At 40.1% G+C, this 18,793-nt stretch overlaps 1 protein-coding gene across 2 annotated transcripts in view; it reads right to left on the reverse strand.

Moving 5' to 3' along the window:
* Positions 1–18,793, reverse strand: part of LOC311231155 (metabotropic glutamate receptor 4-like) — a gene marked incomplete at both ends in the record, with an annotated part of 754,768 nt that overhangs the window by 69,092 nt on the left and 666,883 nt on the right. For both annotated transcript variants that reach the window (XM_084317663.1, XM_084317662.1), the window contains one exon: positions 1,278–1,414. In XM_084317663.1, coding sequence (XP_084173789.1) covers positions 1,278–1,414 — 137 coding nt within the window. The remainder of the gene's footprint in view (positions 1–1,277; positions 1,415–18,793) is intronic.

Genomic DNA, 18,793 nt, shown 5'->3' on the forward strand with positions numbered 1-18,793 from the left:
TAAGGATTATGGATTTGTGTCAAGCTGACAATCTTTGATACCTGTCATTATCCTCTTTAACCCAGCTGATATATAAATAGTTTTACATCAGTTATAGCAGTTCACCAAAAGTGAACAAATGTACAGTATTAATGAATAAAAACTATTTAAATCCCCCCCACCCGAGTGCTATCTATCCATCCAAATCTTTTTGTTGTGAATCGCTTTGTTTTGGAGATATCTGCCATAGAGGTATCTGTCAGCACTCCAATACAATGGAGCTGAATGGCACTCGGCTTGTGGCATTCAAAGCACCAAATAATACATTTCGAAAAACTCAAGGCAGTGTCCCATTCCAGATATCATGACCCGGTTACTCAGGATAATACACAGACCTTGTTGTGAGCAGTTTCATTAGCACTGAAGAGACTCACTCATGTTTCCAAATCTAGACAGAAATGTCCAAGATCAGTGATCAGTGATAGCAGCTACGTGATTTCTATTTCAAGGTGGATTTTCCTTCAAAGCTTTTAAAGATAAAACTCAACTTGCCATTTTAAACACAAACTATATTCTGCACGCTGCATTACTAACTTTTTCATTCAACAGTGGTTATTAAACTCAAAGCCTGCAAACTAATCTCCAAATATGCATTTAGTTGCATTTAATTAAAAGCTTAAACCATAGTAATTAACTAAAAGACGCTTTGGAGCGAGAAATAACATAATTGTAGTAGGTGCACAGAACTAGCTCAGACATCAGAGGCTTTTCTTCAACACACAAGGTTGAAAGACGCAAAAAAGACAACTATTTTCCATTTTACTTTATCTCGCTTGATAAAAAGGCCTCCTCTTCATTTTGTTAAAACATAATTTGTTTGGTCCCTTCATGTAATTTATCATGATTACACCATTGCTTCGTTACACTCTCTTAGTCTCTTATATCGTTCTCACAATATCGTTCCTGGAAGTCAGTGATGCCGTCTGAAGTGATTAGAGTAATGTGTATGTCCTTAAGCTCTTATTGCTTTCTTGTCATCAAAATCCACATTGTTAATCATTAAAGCACCCTCTGGATATGTACACCTTTGAAGATGGCAGTATCAAAATGGTCTGGGAGGAATTACTGAGCGAATGGACGGCTGCAGAACTAAAGACGGCAACAGCTTAAGCTGAGAGGATTTCCATTGTACACACTGGCACAAATGGCACATATGTAGGGAATATGAATGAACACAGACGTAATCAGGCCCTTTGTGTAGGAGTGTGCAGATATGGGATGGATAAAGTAGGACTCACATTAAGATGGAGCTGATCTGTCCAGTTGCCAATAATTTTATACTCAGCAGAGCGGTTTCTGATCTGGTACTGGTAGATATCATAACGTCCAGGTGCATCTCCGTTTTCATTGAAGAGGACTGGGTTTCCAGCGATGCCTGCATGATAGAGTAATTGTTGTTAACTATACAGTAATTGTCCATGTAGTAAGCATTACGTTACAAAATCACACTTGTCGTTGAGTAGTTTTCATCACTACACATTATGTAGTGCTCTGTAATTACAAAAAAATATATATATAATAATAATAACCCTCTTACTTACTGTCTTTTTACTATTATGTACCCTAATACTATGCTACTACTCTTATACTACTACCTATCTTGCTAATATGTCTTTCGCTGTCGACTAAGTAAAAACACACTTCTTTAATCAATATCTGAAATGAAAAAAAGATAATAATAAATAAAATAACATTCTTACATACTGTCTTATACTATCATGTACTCTTCCTACTATACCAATATGTCTTTACTACTATGCACTCAGAACTGCAGCACCCAAGTGTCAGCACTGTTTGATGAACATTGTTACTCAGTTGTAAGAGTGCAAATGGAGTGCATTATATCGCATTAAAAAAAGAAATAACATTCACAGCCCCCCCCCCTGTGACTATCAATAACCCACCATTCCAGTCGCAAGCTAAAGATCTGTGTGATGGCTTTAAAGTGAGGGGATGCTTTTATTGGATAACCATCTCAATAAGGTACGCCGATGAACAATGTTACTCAGTTGTAAGAGCAGTACCCTTCCTGCTGACTTGTCGTACAGAACTTGTAAGTTTCTTTGGATAAAAGCGTCAACTAAATGACTAAATGTAAAGGTATACTACTATGCACTCAGAGCGTAACACTCAAGCTCGATACTATTTGACGATCAATGCCACTGACCCTTAGCTGCCAGAGACTATGTTCACAATCTGTAATTTGCTTTGGACAATTGTAATTACACTAGTAGTATGGCCCCCTCTTCTGAAAGACTGTCTTTGCCAACAATGGTGATGGCAGCCATGCAAGGTGCCAACCAGCTCATCTGGAGCAGTCAGGAGTTCCGTTGCTCAAGGACACTTTGGCACGAAGTCGGGAGGAGCCGGAATCAAATCGGGAACCTTCAGGTTACCAGGCAACCGCTCTACCTACTGAGTCACTGTCACTATTCATTGGTTTATTTAAAATGTTCACCATTATTTAAAATTTTCTATCTCAAATTGACTGAATCTTACACATTCTTATTGAAATTACCTGGAGGAGAGGTTTAATGGATCCAAAAATACACTCAGAATACATCTCCATTCTTATATGACAGGTCAGGCTAAATATCTTGCTCAAAGGAACGTGGGCAATAGCTGTTTATAGGGAGAGGAAAAGAGTGTCGATTTTCCGAACCGGGTCACAAACAGACTTTTCCGTTAATAAACACCACCAGGTTTCCTGGATTTGATGAGGAAACTCTTCAGAATAGCAGCTACTGTAGCTTCTCACCATAGTATTACTATAATGGTGTATCCATCTACTACCTGCAATGTTTTAACATATGCTCCAATGATCAACATAACGAATGCACCATACGTTTCTCTCACCCCACATGGACCTACTGTAGACAAGGCCCGTTTCCTTTCCAGCAAGTACCACAGCATTGTGGTAGCAGGGCTCTCTCTAAGAAGATGCACAGCATTGTGGTAGCAGGTCTCTCTTTAAGACGATGCACAGCATTGTGGTAGCAGGGCTCTCTCTAAGAAGATGCACAGCATTGTGGTAGCAGGTCTCTCTTTAAGACGATGCACAGCATTGTGGTAGCAGGGCTCTCTAAGATGATGCACGGCATAACAGCATTGTGGTAGCAGGGCTCTCTAAGATGATGCACGGCATTACAGCATTGTGGTAGCAGTGCTCTCTAAGATGATGCACGGAATAACACTAATTGCTCTTCAACATCACGCTTCACACAGCAACCATCTACTTCTATATGTTGATCAAAGCTGTAAGCGCCAGCGTTTCTTGCGTTCCCTAGTTTATTATTAAAGCCCCCCCCCCCCGCGAAACACAATGGGTATCTCAGTTAAGAACACGGGGGAAAGCGTGGCTGATCGTCGGTGTTGGATTTCTGCTGATGAGAGTCATTCCTTACTCTTTGTTTTAGACACTGAAAGATGCAGCACCCTAATCCACATCTCGATGAGTCAGCCCCGCTGGATTAAGGCATTATTGTCTGCTCAGCCAGTTACTGATGATCAAGGTGGGATTACAGTGCCTTTATGGGCCAGATATAGGCTTTTATGTTTACACCAACATACTCTATCAACTGCAACTGCAACTACACCGCGGATGTGTTATAACTTGCATTTGTGGGTTTTCGGTCGTTTTCGTAGTAAGGAAGTACAGTCTACAAGGAAGTAGCAGAGCTCTCTGCCCTCTAACCGTCACGGTTGGGGTTGTGTATTAAAGCCTGTGAGTGCTTTATGGCGGTGCCTCTCACATAGACACCATGCTGTAACTGAGAGGGGGAAATGGATCCTGAATGCCAAACTGGTGATTTCAGGGGACTAATGCAGCAATGCTGCCAGCCTAACACTGCTGATATGATTAGATTTAACAGCTTATGGTCTTTTGGTCATGCTTTCTGTTCAAAATTGAGGCCTGCTCAGAGATTACTGGCAGTTCTTGCACCCTGACTGTGAGATAGATGTACTGCTGTATGGCGCATGCCACCCGTTAACATGGGGAGAAGAGATCCCAGTGCGAAACACTGTGACTTGGGGAACATAATCATAGTGTGGCTTGAGGTAACCAAGTTTTCCTTTGTGGACTCTGTCAAAATAAAGCTCATAATGACCATAAAGTTGAGAACAATAAGGGTGGATTTAGACAAATAAATACTATTAATCGTTATTCATTCATTCAACAATGTAAATGTCAAAAATCTATATTTCCTCTTTCCAAAACAAGTCAAGTCAGATGTATTTGTATAGCCTCAAATCACATTACATGTCTCAATAGGCTTCACAGGCCCACAAAGGTACAACACCCCCGGGGCCCCGTTCCCCGTACCTGGATAACTGAGTTAGCCGGATAACTTTCGGTCAAGCCTGACTTAAGCCGGACCTTCCCATTCCCCGACGCGCGATTGTCTAAATCACCATGACAACAGATCAAAAAGTTTGAGCCTGGTCGAGAGCAGGTTTAAGTTCAAGTTAGCCGGATGAACCATGGCCACGCCCCCGCAAAGAAGTGACAGCTCGTTTCCTGAAATGATTCTCACAGTCTAGGATCTGCATTATACCATTCTGAATTACGTTTCTGTGCTTCGTTTTCCTAGAGGGGGCTTTTGAAATGTATAATAATAGAACTAAATGCTGATAATAAATCATATTGAGCCTATAGATTTACTTTGTCCTAAATAAAATAATGCACGTCATATACGGCGCTCGGAGTCGCGATACACGCTGCATGTGGTTATTTTAATAAGTGTCTATGCGGGGATTGTGGATTTTGTGTGATATTGTAACTGGGATTAAAATGTCTGATGAGATGCGCTGTTTGACGGATTTGAGAAATTGAATGAGCCGTTGACGTCACATTAATGCATTTGAGAATAAAGAGATAAAACTTCATTCAAAAGGAAAGATATTCTAAACACGGGTCTCTCCTCCATTAATGGCTAAACAATGAATTTATCCCGTCTGGCACAGTGGCGCAGCGGTAGTGCTCAATCCTGGCAACCGGGCGACCGGTGTTCGAAACCCAGCGTTTCCAATATAATCTTTTGGAATATAATATTAATGATTATACGCAAAAGTAGCCTAGTTTTAAGTTAAAATATTATAAATCTACATGCATTGAGGATGTCATTCTTTATATAGCTCTCAACGTGCACCAAATTGAATTATTCCTACATTGCAAAAAGAAGGAAAGACTAGGATTCGAACCCCGGTCGTCTGTGTGAAAGTCAAAAGAAGAAACCGTTACACCACAGTACAGATAAGTAAAACATCCACCATACATCAATCAATGGGTAAGAGAGCCGTATCCTTATTCTGTATAATTGTATAATTATTTTCGCTAGCAAGATCTCATTTGATTATCCATTCCATAAACCTACTGCCAGCAGGCAAGTTTAAAGAAATATAATCTGATTGATTGGGGTAATGAGGGACTTAAAATTAGCCTTTAGATAACGCATTTAACTTGTCGGCGAGGCGATTGAGCCGTAATGCAATCTGTTAATAAAGTTTTAAATCAATTAATCAATCAATGCCGTTAGAGAATCAGGATCTCTGCTATCGATACGTGCTGGCTTTTCAACTGAAGCGGCCGCGCGCACTTATCCTGGGTCTCAAGTCTGGTTTGAGTTAACGAGACTGAATCCACCTTCGAGGAACAGGAAAATCCCGGCTTCAAACATCGGGTTAACTGAATCTGGATAATGGGACTCTTGATCGACTTAGTTGAACCAGGTACGGGGAATAGGGCCCCCTGGTTTAACCAACTAAACAACAAACAACAACAACAAAAAACACAATAGGAAAAAAGGGAAGAAACCTTAGATGGGCCTTTCAATGAGAGATGCCCCCAACAAACAAAAGGTGTTCATTCGATTTTTAATCTATTAAAGTATTTATAAAAAATTAAATAAAATAAAGAAAGAATTATATATATATATATAATGTAATTGAGTATATTTATTTACATTATTCTGTCTGGTCCTTTTGACCTGTCATCTGAATCTTAATCATGCCTGACAGCAATAATATTTTTAGGGAATATAGGTATTGGCCCAGATCCATGTCATCTCTCTAGAATTCTTGATTCTGTTCATTTAGAGTGCAGAGTGGTGTGTGTGTGTGTGTGTTTTGTGGCAGCCTGGTAAAGATTTTAGTTACAGATGAGGGATTAGGCCTGTCATTTTGCACAAACCGCTTGTCTAAACAGGGCCCTTACTATTCACACAGGCCTAATGAGCTCCACAGAGAACTCTGCCACTGCAGCCTCATCCTACGCACTGATGTCACAAACAATCACACAGTACTGTTTGCATGTATGGGACTGTCAATTACAAACCAGTTTTGTACACTGTGCAGAATTGGTTGTTAATGGATTGCCTGTAATTATATGTAAATAAGACACAACATTATCAACGTTAAACCTTGAAGAATCTCTCAATGTAATTAATAAAAAAAATAATCCAATTCAGGCTTTTAATATATTGCCACACTCTTCAACATTCTGCCAATTTACCTATCAAAAGACAGGTGGGGTTAATTATAGCCAGCCCAACAGGGGGAGCCCCAACAATAAACAGGCTGGGCACGTCCCATGATGTAGGTTACTAAAACATAAAATAAATAATCATACATAAATAAAACACAACATGAATGAAGCACCAAGGAAGTGTATCCTATACGCCTCCCTTTGGAGAAGGATCTTGTCCCTGTTACCACCTCTCCATGGCATCTTCACCGTCTCACTGCCCACAGTGCCCATGTAATGTTGTTCACTCAAGCTGTGGCTGTGACTATCAATAACCCACCTTTCTAGTCGCAAGCTAAAGATCTGTGTGATGGCTTTAAAGTGAGGGGATGCTTTTATTGGATAACCATCTCAATAAGGTATGCCGAGTTCAGCGGTCTGACTTACTCTTCTCAGGGTCTTGCATTGGTATCCATATCCACCTATAACCCTGTATCTGAGTCAGTCAAACAAGTAGTGAGTAGACACTGGCACATACTAAAGTAATCCTTGTGTGCCTGGAATTGTTGGGGCTCCTGTTGGGAGTAGAGTTGCTGTCCCATATTAGCCGGGACGTCCCACATATTGGGCTAAATTGGTTTGTCCCATACTATATTGACTGACTGCCAAATCTGTGATAAGGAGAGGAGATGAGAGGAGAGGAGAGGAGAGAAGAGAAGAGAAGAGAAGAGAAGAGAAGAGAAGAGAAGAGAAGAGAAGAGAAGAGAAGAGAAGAGAAGAGAAGAGAAGAGAAGAGAAGAGAAGAGAAGAGAAGAGAGAGAGGAGAGGAGAGGAGAGGATATGAGAGGAGAGGAGAGGAGAGGAGAGGAGAGGAGAGGAGAGGAGAGGAGAGGAGAGGAGAGGAGAGGAGAGGAGAGGAGAGGGGACAGGTGATGTTATTTAGCTGTTATTTCAGAACCATAGCCATGCAGTTTGGTGTGTACAGTATAGGACATCATTTCAGCCTTATGCCAAATGAACTGTATCAAGATGGATCTTCCAGATGTTGTTTAATTCCCTTCTATATAATTCTATATTTATTTCACAGATGCTTCCTTGCGTATTCCTATCAAATGATTGTGTCTGCTGTAAGGTTGCTGATTCAACTTTGAGAGACTGCACAAGAGTCATATAAGCGATTCTGCTCTGACTACTAAGCTGACAAGCCTATTGTTCAGTTCAGACCATGGGTTCTCTACGATCAAGTTGGCGAATGGACTAAAAAGGTGTAACAACATTTTGTTTAAGATTGTGTAAGGAACACACAACAGAAATACTGTTTTTCTGTGAAGAACCCAGACAAAGCTATTTGGTGTTATTTCATGTCTGACTGAGAGAGGCTGATTAAGAGGTAAAGTGCCAGACAACACAGCAAACCCCACCCCAAAATGGATTTGCATTTGGTGTAGTGAGAAGGTTGGCAACCCTAGTTGGAAGGTACCTGTTGTGCTGGTTGGGGGGACCTATAATTAACCCCATCTGTGTCTTTTGATTGTTAGAATTGTTATGGTATAGTCTAGACAAGTCTAGAGCTATTTTATCATTGATTATGCTGACACTTTGTACTTACTACACCCACACAGTGATTATTCATTTGTGATTACTGTATTGTAAATTAGTGCTATGTTATCATCGCTTATGCTGATATTTTGTATCACTTTATTCTTCCTGTCCTGTTTTATCAAGGCTGCGAGGACGCAAGAAGAAAATAATTTCACTCATCTATGCTGTACACCAGTGGCGGCTGCTGACCAAATTTGTTGATGAAGCACAAATTATTATATTATATAATATTTTTAAAACATCCCCCAATGTGTACACTACACTGCAGCGTCACAATGACATGACGAATAAAATCTGAAATCTGAAATCAAAGAATACAGGCTGAAGAAGGATGACATGCCTGAAATGTCTGTGTGCCAGTATATTAAGAAGTCGAACCGGAGTGCTGTAATTATATGTAACAGTAATTATATGTAACAGGTAATGATTGTGGTATTGCCCCCCCCCCCCCGGTAAGAATTCCCGGAGTATGATCATTAATCCAACATGTGCTTGTTCTGCTTGAATGAACAGGACACCTTGGCAGATAGCAGCACAGCTTGTTGCCCTCTACACCGTTCATTAGTGCTTAATGACCTGGGCCATGTGCAGATTTTTACAACACATTCACTCGGCTCATCTTGACGAGTGATTTTTGCCTCCCCCTTTTATCACTGTCCTGGTGTTCGCATGATTACTCTATTCCAATAGATAAACCTCTGTTATCCGCAAGTGCTCTCAAGCTGGGCTTTAAATACAAGCAACAACACGCTGTTAAGGAGAGTCCAATCATCCCCACAAAGTGTATGTCTTAACACATCCACCGCCGTAAACGCTTTAAAGCGGTATTGCCTGCCATGCTTTGACCACCAGATCTCGCTGTACAGCGTTATTGAGACCAATATTAAATTTTTTCGCCATGGCATTCATAATTCATATATACACCTCCGACGCTGCAGCTGGACCCTATAGGTGACGGCAATGACGGCTCAATACCGCCGCCTGGTGGATGGTCGGGCGAGTTACACTCGGAACAACAGGAAGTGGCCGATGTGCGTCGATTCAATTCATCCGGCCGCCAGACATTGTTGCAAGGCTCCCGACAGACACAATGTACACAATGGATCGCTTTATAAACTTAATAATCTATATGATTTCGGTGTTTATTGCGACATACAAACCGGAAATGGACCTAGGCGATCGACGTCCTATACTTGGGATATTTCACCGCCAGTCTCTTTGACGCACGGTAAGAGGACACTAACATTATTTTCAGCCCAATTGTTTATTCATTTCACTGCAAACCATCTGATCAATATATCACCCATACTACATAAAGCCGTTACTGATGATCGGGAATAAAAAACTACCCCCCCCCCCCCCCTTTCCTCCACGCATGATGAAGCATAACGTATACGATCATATACAGTTGAATTTTTTAATATAGCGTGTATAGGGAATAAACGGCAATCGATAATCTATATATGCGTTTAGGCCTATAACTCACGTTCTAGGAATTACTGCAGAAAACGATAAAAACATACTTATATTCTAGAAGGTATTTTTGTATGAATGTATGAATGAAAAAGTATAACGTTCCTACATCCTGAACGATAAATAATCGATGTTGAATGGGCCATAGTAATGTCAATATACCAATACAATTTAAAAAGTTATAGCCCTGCAAAGAAGGTGAGCCACTCCATAGACTTATAGCGCTGGCAGAGAGGGGCATTAGATGGGTACAATGCTCGGCAGGCAATGTGTTAATAAGCACGTAATATCTCCGGGGTTGTAGGCGGTTGAAAATGAAAGGGAATGGGAAATGAAGGGAAGAGGGATGACTTCTGATGCCTACATAGTCAGCCGTTCGCCGGTGATATGTGTGCACCTGGGTTACTCTGAATCCCCAAGGTGATGAAAGTGAGAGCAGCAGACTGTAGATCAGTCCTTATTTCTGTCTTGTTTGATGTCGGCAGTCCTGCGGGTGGCATGACAATCTGACACTTTTTGTATCAAGCGGCACATATTTCAGCCGTGCACATCTTTGAGTCATACAACAATGAAGGCTTGGCACGTCAGAGAGAGAGGGAGGGAGGGAGAGAGGGGGAGAAGAGAGAGAGAGAGAGAGAGAGAGAGAGAGAGAGAGAGAGAGAGAGAGAGAGAGAGAGAGAGAGAGAGAGAGAGAGAGAGAGAGAGAGAGAGAGAGAGAGAGAGAGGGGGAAGGGAAGCGAGGAGTTGGAAAAACCCACATAGCTTGTCTTTGTTCCACCTTCATAAGCGGTGGTGAGACTGATGGTGGAGAGGCCATTGGGTTATTTTCTTCCACAGCAGAGGAAAAACACTTTTCCTCTGACGTGATAGCTAGAGACACGTCACACTAATGGGAAGCTTCATTCATTTGTTGCTCATTGAAGTCACAAACTACTCTCAGATGCATCAAAGGCAGAGGTGGGCACAGAACCGCAGGACACTCTGGGAGGGATGTTGAACAGTGCAGGGCAGGAGGACGGAAGGAAAGTGTTTGATTTGCTTTGTATTTTGAGGCTCTGATTGCTGCTGAGCGAGCGAAAATGAGCACTCGAAAAGTGCACCAATCATTTAGAATAGATAAAGACAGCTGAAGAGATACGATGTTCTGGTTTAAATATGTCAGTACATAAAATAGAACAAGGCCTACACTGTCATATTCAAGCAATACCATGTATAGGTGCACAGGCAGTATTACCAGACTGGTGAAAATATCCCAGCGACCCAGCCAAGCACATACCTTTGTAAAATAACAAGTGGCCGGTGTAAAGGTTATCTGCCATCAACCAGCTCACTGTGTCCCCTGTGAAGGCCCTGACAGTTCCCTGAGATGGTAGATAAGCAGTGGGTGAGCCGGCCAGGGATGTGCCCGCTCACAATAAGTAATTACAAGAGGGCTTTGGTCGAACAGATTTTTTGACATTTATCCTTTAACACATTGACCTGGTGCTGATCCCCCTTCATCGCCAGGTCTTTATTCAATGGATATAGTTTTAGACTGCGACATTTGCGAGTGCTTAAAATATATCTTATATTATATCTATGGGTATAATAACGCCGTCGAATGCCAGTGAGTTGCTTCCAGTCAACATGCCCAAAACAGATTTTTTTTTTTTTTTTTTTACTTACATTTTTATTTGCTGTTTTTAATTTCCAAACATCAAATACAATGTTCGACAGACACAATTATAAAGAAATAATCTCAAAAAACTAATAAAAGGGGGACAAAAATAAATAAAAAGGGGTGACATGGGTTCATCGGTCCATACATTGTTTATTTGCCTTTCAATTTCTTTTCTTGTTTCCTTTTCATTCTTCTGTGATGTCGTTTCTTTTCTTCCTATATTCCTCCCACTTTCCCCATTTTGACTCAAATTTCTCCTCTTGCAGCCTCAGCATATGTGTGATTCTCTCCATTTCCTGTATCCCCTCTATTATCTCTGTCCATTGTTCCTTCGTCGGTGCTTCTACCCTGTACCACAGTTTAGTCAATACTTGCTACTACTAATAATATCTTAATCAAATATTTTTCTTCTCCCTGAATTTCTTTCTGTGACAAGTTCCCTAGGTATAGTACTTGACCTGTCTGGGGTATTTCATATCCTACTATTTAATTTATTATCTCTCCTATCTCTTCCCAATAGTTTTTTATTTTCTGACATTCCCAGAATATGTGTGTGTGGTTCGCTACTTCTTGCCCACATTTTCTCCAACATGGCTTCTGTGTTGGCATAATTGCCCTATATTTCTGGTGTTATAAAGAATCTAATTATGTTTTTCCACCCAAACTCCCTCCATATCCTTGATCCTGTGGTTGAGTGTATCTTACATGTGTTATACCATTCTTCCTCCGTTATCTCTGTTTCTAATTCCTTTTCCCACTTTTCGTTTACATGGTTGTAATTTCCTTGCTGTCCATTATTGCCTGATATAGTGCTGATATAACCCTCCCCTTCCTTCCTTCCTTCATATGTTACCATTATCCTAATTATCCCATTTTGTTCTTTGTCTCTGTCTTGTTTTATTTCTTTGTTATAGTCATCTCTAATCTGTAAATATCTAAATTGATCTCTATTCTCTAGTCCAAATCTTCCCTCCTTCTATCATTGTACATATTGCTGTTATACCTCCCCCGTTCCCATCTTTTAAACACATGGTCATCTATCCCTGGTTTGAATTTGTTGTTGTGTGTTATCCATCTCAGTATCTTGGATTCTTTTCTAGCTTGTATTTTGAACGCAAGGAGAATAGACACAAGGTCCATGTACTGTCTCCAGAAGGTAAAGGTTGGCTTGTCTTCATTGGCCATGTCAAACTGTACAAGGAGATCTTGAATCTCCCCAACTTTCAGCACACGTTCCTCATAGCATGCTGAAGCTACTTCCATTTCTCCACTTCCTACCACCCATTAGTTTGAAGTGTATAACTCTTCTGCTTCACTGACATTGCTGCTGTTTTTTGCTGTATCAACCCACAGCACCCCATGTGGTAGGCTATGATATTGTTTTACCATTGGTTGATTTTTTTTTTATCAATAGTTAAGATCATACTTTCACATGAGATATATTAAAGGATAATATTACAAAGTTGTTAGAAATTACAGAGCAAATTGTCACTAATTTGGCAGCATTGTGAAAAAATTCCGATTTTACCACTTACAATGATAGAATGACCAAAAAAATCATTTTCAAAGATGTCAACACTGCTAGGCCATATGTCAAGGGGTTAAACATGAATACTGGATAGGTTGACAGCTTCTACCCAAAAGCGATTACTTAAGTTGCAATATCAGTGTTGGCCCCCTGACTATTTCTCTTTTATCATTGAATTGTCACTTTTTATTTTGTTTTAGACATTTTTACTTCATTTTAACTTTTTCGATGTTCTTTGACCGGGAGCTCTTTTCAATGGCCATCTACCCGAACATCTCAAACCGGAAGTCTCAGATTGTTTTTTTCATCCGTACAGTTCCATTTTATACCGTTTTTAATAGAGTATGGCTTGGGTGCTTTTGAGTAATTCCAGGAAAAATATGAGAAAAAGGCATTTTAGTGTAATCCAGTCATCACGTTGTAATTTTTTGGCTGATTATCTAATCATCCTGAAATCAATGCTAGATTATCATTACTATATCTCGTCGTGCATACATGAAATGGCCATCATAGCGGGGCGCTCGCCCCCCACCGCAGTCAACGGTAATAAGCACATACACCTACACACAGATAGCTTTGATCGCGGTAGAAATAAATATCAGATCAACGCAAGGTTTCATATATAGTGTTCTACCTTGTCTCTGATGTAATGCAAAAAAAAGAATCCAATTATCTGATCGCCATTCCAGTTATCCACAGCGATGTCCCAGACATTATCGAGCATTACACACGGATGGGCGGGCGGGGTTAATATTCACATTGGTCGTTGTAAGCCCCTGGCTCGCCTGAGTATTTAAACCCCTCCCGCCCCGCTCAGATCGGCTCCTAAAACACACCAGCCCATTTCAAATGGGATGCAATAGCTCTGCATGGCAGTAGAGGGCAGTGTTGACCGTCTGCCAGCTCAGACAGGGTCTGAGGGGTATACAGAGGCTGCAGCTATAAATTATGAATAGATATAGCGAATAAACGAAATAACGATCCCAAAAACTAGTTAACTCGTTTCTGGCGCTGAACGCATGGCGGGCAATAACGAGTATACTCGTTTTTGGCGCAGATCCAGTTAACAGTTGTGTTTCATTATGTATTTCAACCAGAATAAAAAGACAAAACAATGTATATGGTTGACCCTAGAATGATATAATTGTATGCTTGCACACCCAAAGTACATGTAGGTGGTGGGTGAAATAAATCAATATAAATAAAAAGAAACCCGCACACTGGACTCTGTTGACACCATTTACAGAAACAGACAATTACCACCATCTCCAAACCTGATGACAACAAACTAAATCTGGTTTCAATCACATCTTAATGTTACAGTTTCAATATTTATTGTATGATTGCTATTTGTTTACAGGAGGACAAATACATGTTTTGAATGTATGTTTGTGAATAATTTCATTTTAATATGAAGATACATATTACCTTTGAAAAACATCCCTCACAATTCCAGTGCTTGTTATATTTTTTTGTTTGATTTTGATTTGGTCACATTCAACATAACACTGTAGCCTACTGATGCAATGAGATGGAAATGTGTGTAACCTCAAAGAAATTTGGTACTGTAGTGGTCTGATGATATTACTGTATGTCTTTTTTGATTTGCTTAATATAACATACTGTACTGCATTGCATTGCATCTGGTACAATGAAGCTGGGAGCATATTCATTTGAAAGACATTTGAATACTCTTTTCAATGCATCGCTATGTAGTTTTAGCTAGGTAGTCGTGCAAAGAAACGATTATTTGCTATTTGAAAATATAAAAAAAAATAGAAATCAGCTGCAGGAAGCCCAAGCGGGTGCACGCTACTATGCACGGCTTTCATGACCAGTGTAATTGCTTTAATTGATTGTAATGGAAGCATCTGCTAACAGCACTCTATAAGGGGACGTGTCGTACCGCGAATACACTCCATATAGCTTTGCCATAACACCTATGATTTGTGACTTATATATTGAAATTCTTTATTCGGAATAACCCCTTGAGATGTAGCATCTCGTTTTCGGGGGGCTCCTAACACAATACAATGTATGTACATTTTCAGAAGAAAAACAACAGTCTACAACAACAAAATCAACTAAGAAATGACATTACAAAATAAGTAAAACAACATACGAGATCACAAAATAAACAGGACAAACAAAACACAAATCAAGCAAGCATATGAATGGATCGTTACTTTATAAGAGATAAGTAATGAAAGTCATGATAGTATGCAGTATATAAATGATAAAACTAAAAACATGTACATGTAGTTTGAAAGTAAGAAGACAGCACATTTTTTTATAAATAAAAAGATGAGATGGAACGAGTATTTGCAGGTAAGTTATTCCAATCAGAAGGGGCTTTGAACAAAAAGGCTTTCTTAGCTGTTGCTTTTGAGAGTGTTGAAAGTGTAGGTATGGAAAATAGAGTTGGCTAGAATGCCTTAAATAATAATTGTAAGAATATGGAGTCAAGTATTGTTTTAGATATTGCAGATAATTAATATGAATACATTTAAAAATAAATTGCAACCAGTGGCGCTGTCTTCTTACAGTGGGAGAGGGCACATTCAGTGTAGACAGTGATGAGTTATAAAAGGGCATCCAAGAGCAAATCTGCATAATCTGTTGTAAACTGTATTGAGAGGAATGAGATTCGTTTAGGATGCAACCTGGTAATCAATATCTGCATAATCCATCAATGGCCAAATCAGTTGAATTACAAGCTTCTTTCTAACAGAAAAAGTTAAGCAGTTTCTGGAGCGGTAGAGAATACCCACACTAAGATAATCTTTTCTTACGATATCATCAATGTGACACTTAAATGATAGTTCAGAGTCAAGCCAAACAAGTATTTTGTGTGTTCGACTCTTTGCAGAGGTGTACCATCTAAACTATGAATAGCACATAAACTAGATTTGGCTTTTGATTTGATGCACTGGCGAGTACCAAAGATCATTGTTGATTTGCTTTTGTTAAGTAGTAATTTGTTAGCAGCTAGCCAATGTTGCAAGGAATTAAAATTCAGATTGCAGAGCTAATTCAACTTGTGATAGGGTGGATTTGGAGGTGTAAATTACTGTGTCATCAGCATAGAGCTGAATACAACATTCAGAAATAATTGAAGGGATGTCGTTTATAAAAATAGAAAAAATAAGTGGACCAAGAGTTGAGCCCTGCGGCACACCACTTTGTTGAACTAATAAATCAGAATTGCTACACATTGCTTTCTATTATGAAGATAGGAATTAAACCATAATAAAGAATTCCTTGACAGATCAACAGAATATAATTTATCTAAAAGGAGGTAGTGGTCCACGAGATCGAAGGCCTTGCTCAAATCAATAAAAATAGCACCAGTCAAGTTACCATTGTTAGAGGCAGCGAAAATATCACTAGTAAGTTTCAATAGTGCTGTAGTTGTGGAATGATTTGATCGAAAGCCAGATTGACTGGGTGATAATATATTGTGTTCATCTAGATAATATGATAATTGGTTATAAATTAACTTTTCAAATTTTTTTATAGTAGAGCAGATAATTGAGATTGGACGGTAAGTATTAGGTTCTAGAAAATCACCCCCTTTATGCAAAGGAGTGATATGAGACCACTTCCAGATAGCCGGTATTTCACAAGTAGATAATGACATGTTGAAAAGATCACAGAGTGGATACATGATAATGTGTGATGCTATAATTAGACATTTGTTGTCAATGTCATCTAACCCGGGACCACTACCTACCTTCAGATCATTAATTGCAGCATGGACTTGAGCCTTATGATTTCATAAGACTGTGTTGGCTACACACTGGGAGACAACCAAATTAATCAGTGAGAGTGAATGCCTTTGGTATGAGAACAGACTGTATAGGGAATGTGGAGACTCTCAGGTAATGTCAATTACAGTACAGGTAATAGCAAATATTTTGCACATCTGGCCTGGCAAGAAATAAAGCAAAATATCAATGGTTCTCTCTCCTGATTGGATAAAGTGGAATGGGATACCAGAAAGGCCCATGCAGAGCTGAGGGACTGGGAGACCCATGTTACTCACCAACCACTCTAGATCAGTGATGGCTGTCAGAATGTAGAGCTATTTAACACGTATTTTAACAAAAAAAGATACCACTTACAGCACCTTTAAGACTGTACAACAATTGCAACGATTATCACAGTCAGTTGATTGTGGGTTTCCATTCACAATAGCCAAAAGGAGACAAACCCTGTTGGATTAGGGATACAATGCAGCACTTTGTCATGATTGAAACACACTTGTGTGGCTCTGCAGTAATGACAAAGACAGAAACACAATATCCTTGCTGATCCAAGTCCTCCCTGACCAAATGGTCAGCTGTCAGGGGTGTATGCACTGTGCACACAAGATGATCTGTGATGGACATTTAAAAGTGGGAGCAGTACCATAAACTCATATTAGTGTGCAGCAACTCCTCAATTGAATTAATTTTATGAGGGATCTTAGCTAGTCATCCAAATATGAAATGCTGTCAAATCGTTGGTGTAATTAATATGTGCAAATGTAATTAATTTGACATTTATTGATATTAAAATGATTCTTGTGTCAGCAGTGGAATTGGCCCTGGAATGATTCTGGAAAGATTGTATCCCAGGGTATGGATTATGTTACCAATGTATTTCCAATTACCTGCAATTAAGCCTAATAAAACACCATAGCTTGGTATGTTCATATTCCAAATAGAGGAATTATTTTTAGGTTTGTGAGCTGCTCTATAGCCAGCAAAAAAAGAGGCCACAAGAAAAATTATATTGGAAATGTGGGTCCTCAAAGAAAAACTACTGCTCTAAAAAATTAAAAAAATTTAAAAGTGGAGCACCTCTCATACACATAAATCTTTACACCACTCTGCTGCATATCTCTGCACTGTTTCAATGATGTCTCATAGTATATCAAACAGAAAACATTGGGTCTCATTCTCCAACATATCCCAAAGACTTCTCTTAGGGCAACCATCTTGGGACAGACTAAGATAGAATCACAGACAAATTCACTCTGATTCACCAACGCATGGGGAAGCTGTCTTAAGTGGCTCAAACGATCCCAGCTGGAATGCCGGGGATGATGAATGTCACTCATTGACAAAACATGAACGCGTATTCCTCGTCTAGGTAATTTGCATCAGACACGCCTCCGAGAGCTCCTTATAAAGACAGGCTCTGTGCCGTGTGCAAATGAAATCGCAAAAAGTTAAGAGTTAGGCTACGTTTAGACGAGCGTTTTGGGATGGAAGTCTGAACAGAAACCGCAAAAGTCGTCTTGCGGTTTCACTTTTAATTTTGCGTTTAGACGAGCGTTTTGGGGTGGAATTCTCCGTGCAGATGAGGCTGTAACAACTCGAGACAACGGAGCCCCGCTGTCACACGATTGGCGCATATGTCACATGACGTGCTGTGAAGACCCGCCCTACTCTGCCTCTGATTCGCAGAGTGTGGGTGGGGAATGTGATTGGACCAAAGCAGAGTCACTCACAGACAGTGGGGGTCCAGTCATAATAGTTGTGATAGCCGCGGTACAGATTCTTGTGTATTTAAAAGTACTGCCAATGTAGCCTTCAGGTGATCGCCATGGATAGAATCAGACATGCTTTGTTTACGGTTCTAGGCTACTGGCGCATGCCTGTGATGTAAGCAGTAGGCGCGACGAGAGCCTTGATGACCCTTTCGTCATCGTTTTATGCGGTTTGACAGTTTAGACGAGAGCGCAAAGGTTTACCGTTTCTAGGAATTCCACCCAGGAAGGTGGTCTCACTTTTTTACGGTTTCACCCCGTAAAAACGCAGTTTCCGTATAAACGAAAGGCACATCTGAAAAAATATTTTTGCGGATTCACCTGCTAGCGTTTCCGTCTAAACGGGGCCTTAGACACACCTGTCCAGCTCATTATAATGCAGCCGTGTGAAAATGGTGGCCGATATACTGTAGGCAGGGTAAGCGTTTTGCGACCGATCAAAATGAGATTAGATTAATGTATTGTCATCATATATACAGGCTACAGCTCGTG

The sequence above is a fragment of the Notolepis coatsorum genome (genome assembly GCF_963971535.1).
Source record: "Notolepis coatsorum genome assembly, chromosome: 6".
Taxonomy (NCBI): Eukaryota; Metazoa; Chordata; class Actinopteri; order Aulopiformes; family Paralepididae; genus Notolepis; species Notolepis coatsorum.